The 16,746-nt window shown below is 39.4% G+C and overlaps 1 protein-coding gene across 1 annotated transcript in view; it reads left to right on the top strand.

Annotated features, from left to right (window-relative positions):
* TCEA1 (transcription elongation factor A1) overlaps positions 1–16,746 on the top strand; it is a 60,897-nt gene that overhangs the window by 23,288 nt on the left and 20,863 nt on the right. The window contains 4 exon segments of the mRNA XM_036264241.1: positions 6,923–7,028; positions 12,007–12,094; positions 13,181–13,326; positions 16,653–16,709. Coding sequence (XP_036120134.1) covers positions 6,923–7,028; positions 12,007–12,094; positions 13,181–13,326; positions 16,653–16,709 — 397 coding nt within the window.

Below are 16,746 nucleotides of genomic sequence, written 5' to 3'. Positions count from 1 at the left end.
TTCTAATTGTTTCATCTTTTAATGATTTGTCTTGATCCTTGTTGAAAAATCAGTTCTGAAAGACCACATATCTTTATTACTTGAGCTTTGTAGTAAGTTTTGAAATTGAGAACTGTGATTCTTTCAACTTCATTCTTTTTTTTTTTTTTTTTAAAGACAAGTAGGAGGGTGACTTAATTCAGAGACTGTTCAAAAACAGCCCGTAGAGAACAAGTATTTGTATTGACAAACTTGTTGCACCTTCTACCAGCCCCTTTCTTCTTCCTTGATTGTCCTGGAGCAATGTTGCCAGGACGCAAACTACCTCCACTCACCTCACTCCACTGAATTCCACTCTACCCACCCACCAGCCAGAAGCAAGAACCTTATGATGAGGTTTCAAGGAAAACATCCTGTTTCCTGTCCTTGTTTTCTCCATTTCAATAGGCTCTCCAAACATGCACTTGTCCTGGGACCCAGGCTTAGTAGAAACCTAGCCTGTGTTCTGTCAGGCCACTGGTCATTCTTTTATGGGAGGTGTTTGGTATTCTCATGCAGGTTAGCCAAGGTGCAGGAAAGTGGCTGATCTTTGACTTTGGAAACCTCTTGGACTGTATGCAAACCCAGGTCCATGTGGACATACTGGCAAAGGCTTTTAGGAACCTGTCAGGGCAAGAAGTAAGGGCATCAGTTTCCACAGTGATTCTCTCCAGTGGGATCTATCTCAGTTTTGGGGTTCTCGGTGGAGGAATAAGGCAGGACTGCTGTGATGACCACGGACATGTTGGGAAAGTGCTTCAACAGGCTGGACGATCAGGTGGCTGTCTATGGTTCTTGTAGTCTGAGGGCACAAGTATTTTTTATGATGCTCAGTAGATCATCAGCTTCTCAGCAGTGGATCACCAAGGGCTTCTTTAGAGACATGGCCAGCTGCAGCTGTCTCTCATATATCTTGTGCAGTTCTGGGACAGGCTTGATGCACTTATAAGATTAATCCAAGCCTGTTTCCTCAAATGCCAGTCTTTGGGTGCCTTAAGGCTTACAGAAGATTTCTTTCTCTTTTTTTAAATCTTCACCTGAGGATATTTATTCCATTGATTTTTAGAGAGTGGAAGAGAAGGAGGGAGAGGGGATGGGGGAGAGAGAGAGAGGAATACAGATGTGAGAGAGACGTATCAATTGGTTGCATCCCGCACATACCCTGACAAGGGCTGGGGAATTGAACCTGCAACCCAGGTGCATGCCCTTGACTGGGAATCAAATGTGCAACCCTGTGGTCTGCAAGCTAACACTGTACAACACTGGCTAGGACAGAAGATTTCCTTCTTGAATCTCACTGTAGTAACATGCAAAATGAGGGTGTCAAGTAAATTTCACCCTGCTCTCTTTCAACAGCTCCTCCCATAGGCAATCTTTCAGTATCCTGGGATCACAGAATTCAGTGATATAGCCCTGAAATTCCTTAGGGAAGGAACTACTATAAATTTCTGATCGTGCTAAAAGGTTCCTTTGAAAGAACTTGGTATACCACCAGCACAAGTGACAGTGGCTGTCAGTGCAGTCCTCTAAGCTTGACTCCAAGTGGCTCCTTGGCAGGAGCTAGATGTGTGTCCTTCACAATAACTGGTTGGTTGTCTCCTCCTGGAATGTTCTTCTTTTTTTTCTAAGCTGGAGAAATGAAATGAGCAATAATTCTGGGATCTGCCTTTCTCCATATCTCTGGAGGTGTTTGTGTTTGGAGTTCACTGTAGAGTTGGGGGGATAATCACTCAGGAGGCCCTGGCTGCTCCTCCCAGCTTGCAGTGTATTTTTGCTGCTGCTCCTCGTAGAAGGAGGGGTAGTTAGAGGATTGGAACTCCTGATCCAATAGCTGGCATAGTCATACCAAGGACTACTGTATAAATGAGCTGGGTACATGACATAATGGGGAAGACAGGAGGACTGGATACTGCTAAGAGTTTCAGTGAGATGGGCTCCTCCTGAGAGTCTGACTGTGGAAACCTCATCCACATTGTCCCAGTCACTTCCTGATTCCCTTTAGGCTTTTGGCTTTCTAAATGAGAGTCAGCATCATTCATCCAAAAACTCTGGGGGTGGGGAGTGCTTGTAACTGTTCTTTGGTTACCCTTGCCAAGGTTTCTCCTGAGGGTCTATCACCAGTCTCCTTTCACAGAGCTACTCATCTCCCGCACAGCCTTTTCATCGTCTACTCTGACCTCTGGGTCTGACCCTTTCTCTTTCTGAGGAGCAGACACAGTGACATTCCTGGCTGGTCCTTTCTGCGATTGGTATGCTCTTCTGTGTTCAGTTTTGCCCTAGTGGCAGTCTCTCCCTTCCTTTTTGGCATCAACTTGCCCAGAATGCCCTGCATAGCCACCAGGTAGATCATTGTGGAGCCTATCCTTCTTCCTTTTCTGAACCTCGTTTGATTCCTCAGTTGTATCATTTTGACCCACAGCTTTAGCTGCAAACTCAGAGTTTGTGAAATTATGAGAACTATCATTGGGATTAATCTTAAGGTTACTGGTTTCCTCTTCTAGAGAAGCCATTTATTCTAGAGAGGATTTGGCAGTGTGCAGAGGGGATCGCCCTGAAGAAAAGAATCCCCATGTGCTCTGATTCAGGCAGCCCCAGTCCACACCTGAGTCAGAATGGGAGGAGGAGGAGAAATTTCTGCTGCAGGATGAGTCCCAGGACAACTTCTGTGTGCAGACCACATCATCCTCCATATGGGCTTTCAGGCACTTGTGGCCGCTGGCACCCCTCAAAATACCATGCAGAGCTATAAGCTGGCCGTCTAGAAGGGTACATCACTGGGCTCACAGAGGCAGCTGCACTTGTGAGAACACCGTTCTGAAATGCTGCTCCAGTGTTACTTGCTGCTCCCATGCTGTGGGCACCTTAACCCTTCTTTCTCCACTGCCTGTCACAGTTCTCTAGGTTTGAGGGATTCCAAAGCACCGTAAGCTTTACTCAAGGCTTCATTTTGGTTTCCAAGCCCACAACGTGCTTCCACAATGATGAGTTGGGACAGTGCTACTTTGGAGTTGTCAGTTTCCTTTTGGGACTACAAGGCACTTCAGAGTGCAATACAAAGCCCTTCAGAAATGTCAAAGTGTTTCAGAAGACTACCAGTGCTTTAAGGTCTATACATGGTGCCCCACCCCCACTTCAGTTTTTGCACCTTCATCCCTGCTCAGACATTGGCCCTACCTGCCCCCAGGGCTAGGAATTCCTGCTGGCCGCACCCATCTCACCACCCACCGAAGTCCTGTCTGTTCTTTTTCAAGATTGTTTTGGCTTTTTTGGGACTCCTGTATTTCCATCTGAACTTTAAGATAAACTTCTCAATTTCTGTTCAAAGAAAGCTTGTATTCTGATAGGGATTGCTTTGAATAATATGTTCGCTTTGATTAGTATTGAAATTTTAACATTCAAGTCTCCCAGTCTGTTAATATGAGATACCTTTCTGCTTCTTTCACTGTTTTCAACAATATTTTATAGTAGCTGTGTTTTTTTACCTTAAGGTTTAATGACTATCTTCAGGTTATTTTGGCAAAAACTCATGAGTGATTATAAAGGTTTTTTTTTTTTTTATCTTAGTGCACAGCGACCTATTTATTCCCTATTATGTTGACAGCATCTCTTGATCTCACTACTCATTTCTTTCTGCTTTACCACCAGTGTGCAGCTGACACTCTTAAGTCTGCTTAATGCATTCTCCATCTTTCTGTCTGTCTGGCAGTGGTGTTCTATAGAAATCAAATGGCCATCAATGGCAAAGGTACACATTTTCTCCATCTACAATTTCATGATGTATAGTTTGTACCTAAAACTTTTATTAGTTTTGTAGTCAAGAAGCCTTTTTTTTTTTTTATCCTCACCCAAGGACTTTTTTGCATTCATCTTCAGATAGAGTGGGAGGGAGAAAGGGAGGAAGAGAGAGAGAAACATCAGTGTGAGAGAGACACATCAATTGGTTGCCACCCACATGACCCCAATTGGGGCTGGGGACAAACTGCAACTGAGGTACGTGCCCTTAGCAGGAACCGGACCTCGGTCTCTCTGGTCTGTGGGCCAACGCTCTAACTGCTGAACCAAACTGGCCAGGGCTCAAGAAGCCTTTTTAACTCAATTCCTAATGTTACTTGAACAAAATACTTCTTTATAGCCCACTTATTACATCCTGTAAATCATAGTCTACTATTTTTTAGAAAAAATCCAGTCTAGGGAATTCTTAGGCAAATCTAGACATGGCTATCCAAGTAAAATAGCTTTATAATCATTTCCTCTGTCTACTTTCTTCTAGTCTTCCCAATATACCTCTTAAAGGAGGAAAAAACACCTACCTCAAATCTTGGTTTTTCACCTGCCTCAGCAGCCTCTTTCTTACTATGCTTGACTGGACAATCTCTTCTTTAAATAAGCATGTTTATTACAGATGCTGCCTGTATTATCCATGTGGGTTTTCTTAGGTTCTAAGCAGGAAATCATTGACTCTGCAGTGATCAAAACATCCTGTGATAATTAAAAGAACAATCAACTTATAGCACATAGTTTGTTCATATTCTTATACCTTAGTTCACCTCTGACCACTTCCTAAAATTCAATTTTCTTTGCTAATCCTTCTCAATCCCAAGTTTTAGGACAATATTAGTAAGTCCAGTTTCTTCTTCTACTCATTTAAAAAGTAGATTTTCTTCTAGGCAGTGTGTGTGTGTGTATTGTTTGGGGGGAGGGGCCATGTATGAGGAAGAGCCATGAATGGGTGCTGAAGAAGAAGGAGCACTATGGTCATTGTGATACCGTTCTAATTAGCTAGTTATTAATAATAGGAAAGGAGCAAAGGGAAGGCCAGACATTATTGATATGTCATTTGGGCAGCTTCACCAGGAAGCTGCAATTTCCCATTCCCCAGGGAACCCCTAGCCTATTTCCTGCAGATCACTGGGGGAAAGGGTCTAAAAAGGGAAGATAGACACGTGCACAGTGAGTTGGGGTGACATTGGGAAGGTGCTTGTTGTTAGTCAAACCTGGGCACAGAGATCGTTGACTTGAGAATAGGTGGGACCACAAAAGCCCGTGAAAATTTGGGCATACATAATCCTGTAAACAAAGGAATTCCCTCGTTGCTCTGGTGGCTCTTGGCTGTCTTGCATTTGATCTAGTGGCCCACGGCCATGTGGACCCCACACGCAATGGACTAATGGACTGCAGCTGGGAACACAAATTAAGCTAGCCTTATGTTGGGTTGGACGATGCCCTAACATTGAGTGGAGGCTCTGGACACTGACTCAGTCTAGCCATATTGAAGCCACAGCTACACTATTTTCTTGGTGGGACTGAGGGAAATTGGATTTTTGAAACTCAAGGATTTAATTCCACACAAATAAAACTTATTCTCCTGTGCAAGTCTCAGGTAATTCTTTTTCTCGAGATATTGCAAGAAATCCACTCCCATGAGGAACAGGTGGGGATCTTAGACTCAGTGCACCAGCTGCAAGTTCCAGCCCTTCTTCTAAGCAGTTTGCTGCTGCATCCAGTGGGACAGTTTTGGGTTCATACAGTAGTGAGTTGTGCCATCCAGCCCAGGCACTTGCCTCTGGAAAGTTTTCTATATGGAAGTGCCTACTTCATCAGTTAACAAAAAATTTAAAAATAGTGTTTTAGAAAAGTTATAAAACATTCTAAAGTTCTAAAAGTATTTTCACTAAAAAAAGTTCTGAGAGCATCTTAATTTTGAAAAGTAATAAACCACACTTTCTGTAGATTAAACAAAAACCACCCTTCAAAACATTAATCCTAAATCATTTTAGGGCTTTCGATATTGGGAGCCCCTATTATCTTTTTGTTAACAGAAATTTTATTTGCTATGTTTGGTTTTCCAAGAGATATAATAACATAGGACCCTCTAAATACATATTCTAAATTCTCGAACGAAACTTTCGCCCTAAATCTTTTTGTTGAGTGAATTAAATAATTTAGAAGGAAGCCCCAAGTACCCATTTATTTCTCTGCCTTAAAGTGTATAGGAGAGGTTTCTTTTTTTCACCACTGAGAATTCTTTTTGTTATTCTTTTCTTCCATAGACCATATGTTTTGAAAGACTGTCTACTAAAAACCTGAACTTACTAAATAATTTACCATTTTTAATTGATCGTCCACAGTAGGCCTGTCAACATTGTGCTCTTTGAGTACAGTTTGAAAACCATTGATGTGCTGGAAATGTCATAGACTTTGCAGGGGATGGTGGACAGACCTGTATTAAAAGCTCATCTTTGCTGATTATTAATGGTGTAACACTGTCCAAGTTATTTATTGGTGCTTCCAATCCCTTCATCTTAAAAATAGGGATAATGAGCTTAACCTTGAAGGGTGGTCGGGAAGATTAATGAATATGAATGCTCCCAGCATAATCCTGGGCACAATAATGACATGTTAAATTATCTATATTCTATGAAGTCCATTTTAATACCTGTGATTATTTTCTGGTTTCGGGCTGAAAAAATGCTTTTAAACCTTTGTAGATAGTAGTATTTGGGTATCCTCATTATAAGTTGCATTAGGTGGTCTAGGAAGTAATCTATGTAGAGGAATATATAGAAACAAAAACTAATACCTTGGAAGGTATTAGTCATGATCATTTCAGCCTGTGTTACATATAAACACAAACATTTTATATTTTATTCTTGTTTCTATATATTATTTTCTGGTTAACCAGCCTTATTACAGTAGCAAGTTATATGATTGCAGATCTCTGTGATAAGAACCTCAAGTCCAATTTTTAATCTGAAGATGTACATATCTTAAGTCTGTAGTGTACTGTTATATTTGAAATGTTTTCCTACTCTCAAATGGAAACCAGAATCTGGGAAAGAAGAAATTGAAATACTAAATTATCTGAAATAAAATTGCTTGTACAAATTTTTTGTCTGCCTTGCAGTCCACAAGAATTGGAATGGCAGTAAATGCTATTTGCAAGCAGAGTACAGATGAAGAAGTTACATCTTTAGCAAAGTCTCCCATCAAATCCTGGAAAAAGTTATTAGGTATAATTAATCTTCTCTTATATATTTATGATCTGATTTATTCAAATATTGGTTATTGTATTTTTCTTTATGACTATACATGTACTGAAATCAGTGCCTTTATAATAAGGATAAGTGGGGTGTTTGACCTGAAAGTTTTTGCTTTTTAAGCTAGTCAAATTTAGTTTTCTTGTCTTTCAATATTTATAACTAGATTGGCTTAAAAAATTTTTTTTCCCTTTATTGATTTTAAAGAGAGAGAGAAACATTGATGAGAGAGAGCATCGATTGGCCACCTCCTGCATGCCTCCCCACTGGGGATTTGGCCCACAACAAGGGCATGTGCCCTGACTGGGAATTGAACCGGCGACCTCTTGGTGCACATGTTGATACTCAACCACTGAGCCATACTGCTGGCTGGGCTAGATTGGCTTTTTAAGTAAGAAGACAATTTCCCCCCAAGGGGAAGATTATAATGCTTAAAAAATATTTGCTGTATTTGTTTTGTCATATTCTCTTTTTCTCTCTCTCGGTATGTACAGTTGGCCCTCATTTATTGCAGTTAATCAATTCCAGATCTACCACGATACAGTACTTTCGCAGCTTCACTCTATCGTGGTTTTTTTCAAATATAGTCTAGTATTCGAAAACACCACGATAGGGTGAAGCCCTGAAAGTCAAAGCGTGAAGTGGCGAGGGACGACTGTACTCACACACAAATGATTTTCTCTGAACCATTGATGACTATGTTGCATCTGTCATGCTTTTACCCTTTAATACTTATATGTCTGTTTCCTTGGCAAGAAGTTAATTTTCTTATGTAATAATAATACAGGAAATTTAATGAGGGAATATTCCATTTTTGCCAGTTGTCCCAGCAATGTCCTTTGTGGCTTTTTGTTCCTCCTTCAGAACAAGATCAAGTCTAGGATCACATATCTAGTTTTCTAATCTGGAATAGTTCCTGAGACTTTTTAACAATAACATTGACATTATGAAGAATGCAAGGATCCTGCACCCCTTGTTTTTAATGCATGTTCCTTATTTGGGCTTTATCACCTATTTCTCATGATTAGATCAGACTGTGCATCCACAGTTAGAATACTACATAAGTGTGTTGTGTCCTTCTTGGGGTTTCAGATCCAGAAGCATTGATGATGTTAATCTTGATAACCCAGTCAAGGTGTACACTGTATCACTTATTATTTTTCCTCTTGTATCTAATAGGCATTCTGTGGGAGGTACTTTAAGATCTTGAAACTTGTTGCTCTTCATCAGACCTCCCTACCCTTCTAACCCTTCTCCCCAAACCACTTTTTACAGTAACAGTTGCAAAATACTGATTTTCTAACTCTATTACTTTAATATTTACATATCATTATTCTTCTATAAGAAAGAATCTTCCTTTTATTTCCCAGTTATCTATTATTAGTGTGGACACATGCATTCCTATACAATGGATTATAATTCATGTTTTGTATTTATTTTGATATTTACATTGTCCCAGATTAGACCAGTGTGCAGCTCTGCAAACTGGCTCCTTTGTCCCTTTGGCAAGCCCCCTTCAATTTTCAGTTTTTTTTTCTTTCTTCTCACATGCTGGTGCCACAAAATGTATTGGTCTCATCCATCTTCCTTGCCCCAGCCAACTCTGGAATTAGTCATTTCTCTAATCAGTTATTGACCTTATATGGAAGAGAAAATAGAAAAAGTGAATCTTTTAAAATTCCAAAGGCAACAATAGTAATAACAAAAAACCTATTATAAGAAATTGGTAACTAGGAACTAAAAATCATAAATCCTATAAAATTTAATTGTCTAGTCTTAAGATAACTAAATGTAGTATGTGATCCCCTATTGGATTCTGGACCAGAAAAAGACATTGCTGTAAAGATCATTATTGGAATAATTGGTAGAATTTGTATAGAGTCTGTAGGTAAATAAACAAACAATTTTTATCATTGTTAAATTTACTTATTTACTGTGGTTATATAAATGGATTTCTTTATTCTTAGGGAACATAAAGTGAAATATTTGGGAATAAAGTAGCATGATGTCTGCTACTTATTTTCAAATGGTTCAAAAGAAATATGTGTACACACCAGGGTGTGTGTGGGTCCATACAACACACACATCTGTATATATAAGGGGGATGAATAAATGAATGAAAGAGGAAGCAGGTATGCTAAAACATTAGCAATTGGGGAATAAAGTTTTTTGTACTGTTCTTACAACATTTTTGCAAATTTCAAGTTATTTAAAAATAAAAATATATTTTTTAAAGTCATCTTTAAAGACAAACTAAAACTATAGTTAATTTAAATTTTAAATCAAATTCTATATTCTAAGGTAATTAAAATTAGTTATAGAAAGTTAATTGAGAACCATATACATGCATTTATATTTCTAGAAAGATGGTTTACATTGTGAGGGAGAAGAGAATAGACATTATAGTTAGGCTCATTTAATCTTAAAGTTTCACTCTTTTATATTAATTGAAGGTATTAATTTTAGTACAAGTTCTCCTTTAAAAACTTTTAAATTTATGCCTGGCTGGTGTGGGTCAGTGGACTGAGCATTGTCCCATGGACTGAGAGGTCCCAGTTTAATTCTCATCAGGGCATATGCCTCAGTTGCGGGCTCGATCCCCACTAGAGGGTGTGCAGGAGGCAGCTGATCGATGTTTCTCTCTCACATCGATGTTTCTATCTCTTCCTCTATTTCTTAAAAAAAAAAAAAAAATCAATAAAAAACATAAAATAACTTAAATTTCTGTTAAAATATTTACTAGTTCATTAAATAAAATTTGGGGAGTTGGAGGAGGAAAAATATTATTCTAAGTTTATCTCTGAATATAAGCAGCAGTTAATACCTTGTTGCATTTCTTGTTATTTTTTTCCCTGGTGCATGGATTTTGCTTCAACTATAATTTTATTTATGCTATATATACACATTATATATTATGTATGTTTATGTTGTCTTTTTTAGTCTTCACCTGAGGACAGTTTTCCATTTATCTTCAGATAGAGTGGGAGGGAGGGGGGGAGAGAGAGAGAGAGAGAGAGAGAGAGAGAGACATCAATTGGTTGCCTCCCATACGACCCGACCCCAACCAGGGCCAGGGCCCTGAGCCTGGGCCCAAAGCGCAACTGAGGTATGTGCCCTTGACTGGAATCAAACCCACGACTCTTTGATCTGCGGGCCGAGGCTCTAACTGCTGAGCCAAACTGACCAGGGCAAAAAATTGTATTTTTTATCATAACTCATTTTTATTGTTTTCAGAATAATCAATTCATTGAGTGACCATACAACAGTTTATTCACTTTTTTACCTGTTAGATTTGTTATTTTTAACTTCATTATAAATAATGTCTTAATCAATATCTTTCTGAATAAAACTTTTCTTTTAGAATGTTGCTAGATTTCTAGAAGTTTTACTACTGCTGCTGCTTAACTAGGTAGCACAGTTTTCAATACTGATGATGTGCCAAGCATTGACCTTTATTAGTGCCTTTAATCTTCCCGACAATCTAGTGTGCTAGGTAGGTGCTGTTATAATTCCCATTTTATGTTGAGGAAATTGAGGCACAAAGATTAAGCACTTTATGCACAGTTGGATATATGGTCCAGCAGCCAGGTTGGAATCTATTCACAGAAAGTCTGAGTCCAGAGCTGGAGCAGTTCCCCGAGGATGGATGGATGGATGAATATGAATATATATATATATATATATATATATATATATATATATTTTAAATTGATTTTAGAGAGACAGGAAGAAGAAAAGAGAGATAGAAACATCGATGAGAGAGAACATTGATTGGCCGCCTCCTGCATTCCCCCCACTGGGGATCTGGCCCACACCTGGGCATGTGCCCTGACCGAGAATAGAACTGGTGACTTCTTGGTACATGGGTCGATGCTCAACCACTGAGCAACACCGGCTGGGCAGATAGTAGCATTGTTTTTAAGGCTGTTCATACTTCTTATTGCTCTGCTTTCTGAAGGGATTGTACTAATGTATACTTTGCCGGAGCAGTGTGTAGGATCAGTTTTATTGCTCTTCTGAGAGCTTTGGAATCTTGTTAGATAGTATTGCATTGCTATATTGCCTTTCAAATGCTTTCTACCCTATTACTTTAAAAATATTTCTTAGTCCTTATTATATCCTTTAATGTCATTATTGATCTGTGTTTTCTTCTTTACAGTACCGTAGCATCTTTATGTTTGGGTTTTTCCAGGTGCATTATAGAGAATAACAGGGCAGTAAAATTAGTATGTGAAAACTAAAGCACATGCTTAGCATAGGGTATTAGAATTATACTTCAGGTTTGGCAACCCTAACCATTACGAGATATGTATTAAGATTGTGATTTGGACAAAACTCTTTCAGTTACTCATCCAGATTAGCTATTAGATTCATCTGAGGAACTTAAAGTTTTGATGCTCATGCTTCACTGCCAGAGATTTGAGTTGAATGGCTTGTGATGGGAGCTTCAGCATGATGAAGATATGCTTAAAAGTTGCCTAGGTGGTCCTAATATACAGTGGAAATGTGGAGAATTGAATTATTTGTGTAGCTTTTATTATTTAGGTAGGGATAAAAATTTATGCAAACTTTTTCTGAACCCAACTTTAAGGCTGTTTGGTTGATTTAAACATGACTGTTTATTTTCGGTGCTTAAATATTGCATTGGCTCAATCTGTTTTACATACTTTATTTCCCAATATTTAATTGTTCATCTCCTTAAGTCTTAAAGCTTAAGCACTCTGTATTACTATATTTATTACTTAAGATTTGAGGAGGTGCTGCAGGCTTTACTAATCCTGAAGTACTTTCTATGAAAATGTTCTTTGTTACTACCCCTGAAACATTTATTTATATTTTGAGTACCACCTTAAATTTTTTGACTTCATGATAAATAGCCTGATGACATGCAGTAGTTTTTGTTTGTTTGTTTAACAAATGCTAACAACTTAGGAATTTCATAAATTTTTAGATGGACCATCAACTGATAAAGACCCTGAAGAAAAGAAAAAAGATACTGCAATTACATCACAGAATAGCCCTGAAGCAAGAGAAGAAAGGTATTTTTGCTCTATGGGAACTCATTTATGTTTAAAGTTGTAGTTTTACTTGGCCATCACCTCCTCCTTGGTCTTATGACCCCATTTCTGTACTCTTCTGTTTTCTAATCATTTTGAATTAGCCAAATATTCTGAGGTTTCTTAGAAAATTTCTTGGAAATTTAAGAGAGAGTTAGAAGACACTGCATAATAAGAAATGATTTACATTGTACTCAAGTTTAATTGAATGTAATTTCTGGGGTAGTACTACTAGATTTGACAGTGAAGGTACTGATTAGGGATTCAAATAGTTTCATCCTGTACCACATTTCTGTTTCAGATATTTTTATTTTTTGGCTTTAGATCTAATTTTCCTTAAAGAAAAAAATTTTTTATATTGATTTTAAGGAGAGAGGAAGGGAGAGAAAGACAGCGATAGAAACATCGATGAGAGAGAACATCAACTGGCTGCCTCCTGCATGCCCCCTACTGGAGATCAGGTCCACAACCTGAGCATGTGCCCTGACCAGAAATTGAACTGGCAACTTCTTGGTGCATCACTCAACCACTGAGCCACACCAGCTGGGCATTACTGTTTAATTTTTAAAGGGAGAATCAAGATCAAATGTTTGGTGGGTTTAAAAAAAAAAGACATGAAACATTATCTTTACTAAAATTTTAACTTTTTAATGGATACACAAATAAAATTTTTTTTTTTTATCCTCACTCAAGGACATTTTTGCATGTGTCTTCAGAGAGAGCGGGAGGGAGAGAGGGAGGAAGAGATAGAGAGAAACATCGATGTGAGAGAGACACATTGACCCACACGACCCCAACTGGGGCGGGGGAAAAACTGCAACTGAGGTATGTGCCCTGAGCGGGAACTGAACCTGGGACTCTTCGATCTGCGGGCCAACCCTCCTAACCACTGAGCCAAACCAACCAGGGCCACAAGTAATTTTTTTTAATGTTAAGAGTCACCATCGTATTTATTTAGGTCAAACAAACAATTTTGTTTCTAGAGAGTGATAGTAATGATGTTACTTTGAGTTTTCCCTGATATATATATATATTTGGTGTGTGTGTGTGTGTGTGTGTGTATTTTAGTAGCTCCAGTGGCAGTGTAAGCAGCAGAAAGGATGAAACAAATGCTCGAGATACCTACGTGTCATCTTTTCCTCGGGCACCAAACACTTCTGATTCTGTACGGTTAAAGTGTAGGGAGATGCTTGCTGCAGCTCTTCGAACTGGAGGTAAGTATCTGTATGTTATTTCAGTGCTCAGTGCCTTTGATCATCACCACTGCCAGTGCACCTCCATATTTTTGTTTTACCATCGGCATCCCACTGATAGCTGACCACCACTGCTTAGCTCAGGGAAGAGTTGTTAGTAGGAGTTACTAAAGGCAGAAAGATATAGGCATACTGAGGCCTCTGCTTATTATTTTATAGTTTCAAGAAATGGATTTCTTCTAATATATGGATGTTTCCTGATTCATAATAGTTTAAACTTTTTTTCACGAATCTTTTTTCCTCCCACATTAAGTCTGGAAAGACTTACCACCCCCACCCCAGACAGTTAATGATAGTGTATTTTGGTGCCATTGTTAAATGTTACTATGACATTTGGTTTTAAAATGTCATATACAAGAATATTTACTGACTTCTGGTCAAGATGGCGGTGTAGGTAAATGCAGTATTGCATCCTCCCACAACCACATCATAGTTACAACGAAACTACAGACCAACCATCATTCAAAACTGCCTGAAATCAAGCTGAACGGAAGTCCTACAACTACGGAATTAAAGAACCAGTCACACTGAGACTGGTAGGAGGGGCGGAGGCGTGGACTGGCTGACCCCACATTCACGTGTGACGGATAACAATCAGGAGGATACCTTGGCTGGGAAGGTTCTCCCTGAGGAGTGAGGGGTCCCCGTCCCACACCAAGCACCCTGCTCAGGGTTCCAGTGCCAGGAAGAGAATCCCCCTCACTTCTGGCTGTAAAACCAGCGGGAGCTGAGACTCAGGGAGGCTGAGGCTGCTGGAGCCCCCAGGCAGCTCCTCTTAAAGGGCCCATTCACAGACTAACTTGGACTCGCTCTCTCCAGGCTCCAGCGTGGGGGAAGCAGTTTGAAAGGCACCAGAGACATATGGGGAAGAACTGAGTTGTTTGGTATTGGAGCAAGGGCTGGAGAAGCAGTTTCTCCTGGACATATTTGCTGTCAGAGGCCTTTGTTCCTCTGGTGAGCCCTTCCCTAGGGTGGCAGGTGGCTCCCATACCTGGGACTCCAGCAACCTGGCTCACACTATTGGCCCCACCCTGGTGATTCCCTGAGGCCCTGCCCCACCCAACTTTCAAGCCCACCCAAGCTATTGCCAGTTGCTTTATCATAGGATTGACTTGTCTTGGATCCTGCTTCAGGTTTTCCTAAGTTCTTTTAAACAAGCAGCATCTTGTCTCAGCTAGCTCCATAACTGTCGTTAAGTAATACATAAAAACAAACACAGGGAGACAGCCAAAATGAGGAGACAAAAAAAAAAGGTTTCAAATGAAAGAACAGAACAAAACCCTAGGAAAAGAACTAACGAAATGGAGATAAGCAACCTAACAGATGCTGAGTTGAAACAGCTGCTTATAAGGATGCTCAATAAATTTAGTGAAATCATCAGTGAACTTAGTGAGGGCCTCAAGAGCATAAAAAAGGACCAGTCAGAAATGAAAGATGCACAGTGAGAAATGAAGGAGGCACTAACTGAAATAAAGAATAATTTACACAGCTTCAATAGTACAGTACGTAAAGCCAAGAAGTAAACCATCGATTTGGAATATAAGGAAGCAAAAAACACCCAACCAGAACAGCAAAAAGAAAAAAGAATAAAAAAAAATGAGGGTAGTGTAAGGAGCCTCTGGGACAACTTCAAGCATACCAACATTTGCAACTTGGGGGTGCCAGAAGGAGAAGAGAGAGAACAAGAAATCGAAAACCTATTTGAAAAAATAATGACAGAAAACTTCTCTAACTTCTTGAAGGAAACAGACATACAAGTCCAGGAAGGACTGAGAGTCCCAAACAAGATGGACCCCAAGAGGCCCACACCAAGACTCATCATCATCAAAATGCAAAAGGTTCAAAACAAAGAATCTTAAAAGCAGCAAGAGAAAAACAGTTAGTTACCTCCAAGGGAGCCCCCATAAGACTGTCAGCTGATTTCTCAAAAGAAACTTTGCAGGCCAGAAGGGAGTGGCAAGAAATATTCAGAGTGATGAAAAGCAAGAACGTACAACCAAGATTACTGTATCCTGCAAAGCTGTCATTTAGAATCGATGGCCATATAAAGACTTTCTCAGACAAGAAAAAGCTAAAGGAGTTCACCACCACCAAACCATTATATGAAATGTTGAAGGGTCTTCTTGAAGAAAAAGATAAAATATATGAACGAACAAAATGGCAATGAATACATATCTATCGACAATTGAATCTACAAATAAAGAGAATATTTTGTTGGTTGCCAGATGGGAGGGGGGTTGGGAAAATGGGTGGAAAAGGTGAAGGGAGTAAGAAGGAAAAATTGGTTGTTAGACTGACAAACCTCAAAGGGAAGGGGGTGGGGAGGTGGGAAGAAATTAACCAGAGAACTTATATGCATATATGCATAACCAACGGATATAGACAACAGTGTGGGGAAAGGCAGGAGCAGGGTAGAAATGGAGAGGAGAGAGTCGATACGGGAAATATATATTCAACAATAAAGATACGTTAAAAAAAATTTACTAATGTTAAAGAAAGTCATTTTTTTTTCTATTATTCTGAACTATAGTTAGTAGGACCTATTTTTCTCCTTACTCTGCCCTTTCTACTTTGATTCTCTTACTATCTTTTTATATAGTTTTTTCTTTTCACTTCTTCCTATTTTTTTTTATCGTCACCCGAGGACATTTTTTTCAATACTTTGTTTAGATAGAGTGAGAGCGAGGAAGAGAGAGAGAAACATGGACATGAAAGGGACACATCGAATGGTTGCAACCCACTCGACCCAACCAGGACCTGGGACAAACTGCAACTGAGGTACATGCCCTTAGTGGGAACAGAACCCAGGTCTCTCCGGACCGCAGGCCGATGCTCTAACCACTGAGCAAAACCGGCTAGGGCTTCCTATTCTTTTTAATATTTGCATAGGACTCTTCTGAGTGTGTTCATCTGCTTGGCAGATGAAATGAATGGTTTCTTTGCATTGAAACCTGAATCACAAGACACAAGACAGTTATTGCTATAACTTTTTCTACTCTCTGCTGGAACCAGCCAGACTGTATGGAGTTCTGAAATGGGGAATTACCTTCTAGATGACTTACTTCCCCACTCCGGAGGGATAAGGAGCACTGTGTACGTTAGGTGAATCCAGAGGATGTCTAATAGGTAGTAAAGAGACCAGATTCTAATGAAACCCAAATAAAAGGATTCTTCGTAGAAGGCAAATGAGGTTGAAGAAGTAGGAATGCAGCTTAATTTACTCTGTATGATTTTTTTTTAATGTGTTACAGTGATTTATTCTTGATAATTATTTTGTCTGTGTTTAGATGACTACATCGCTATTGGAGCTGACGAGGAAGAATTAGGATCTCAAATTGAGGAAGATATCCTTTGTGTCTATATGCATAATTGTTTTAAGTA

Source organism: Molossus molossus, unplaced genomic scaffold, assembly GCF_014108415.1.
Source record: "Molossus molossus isolate mMolMol1 unplaced genomic scaffold, mMolMol1.p scaffold_m16_p_16, whole genome shotgun sequence".
Taxonomy (NCBI): Eukaryota; Metazoa; Chordata; class Mammalia; order Chiroptera; family Molossidae; genus Molossus; species Molossus molossus.
This window is presented reverse-complemented; position numbering and strand designations above follow the sequence as displayed.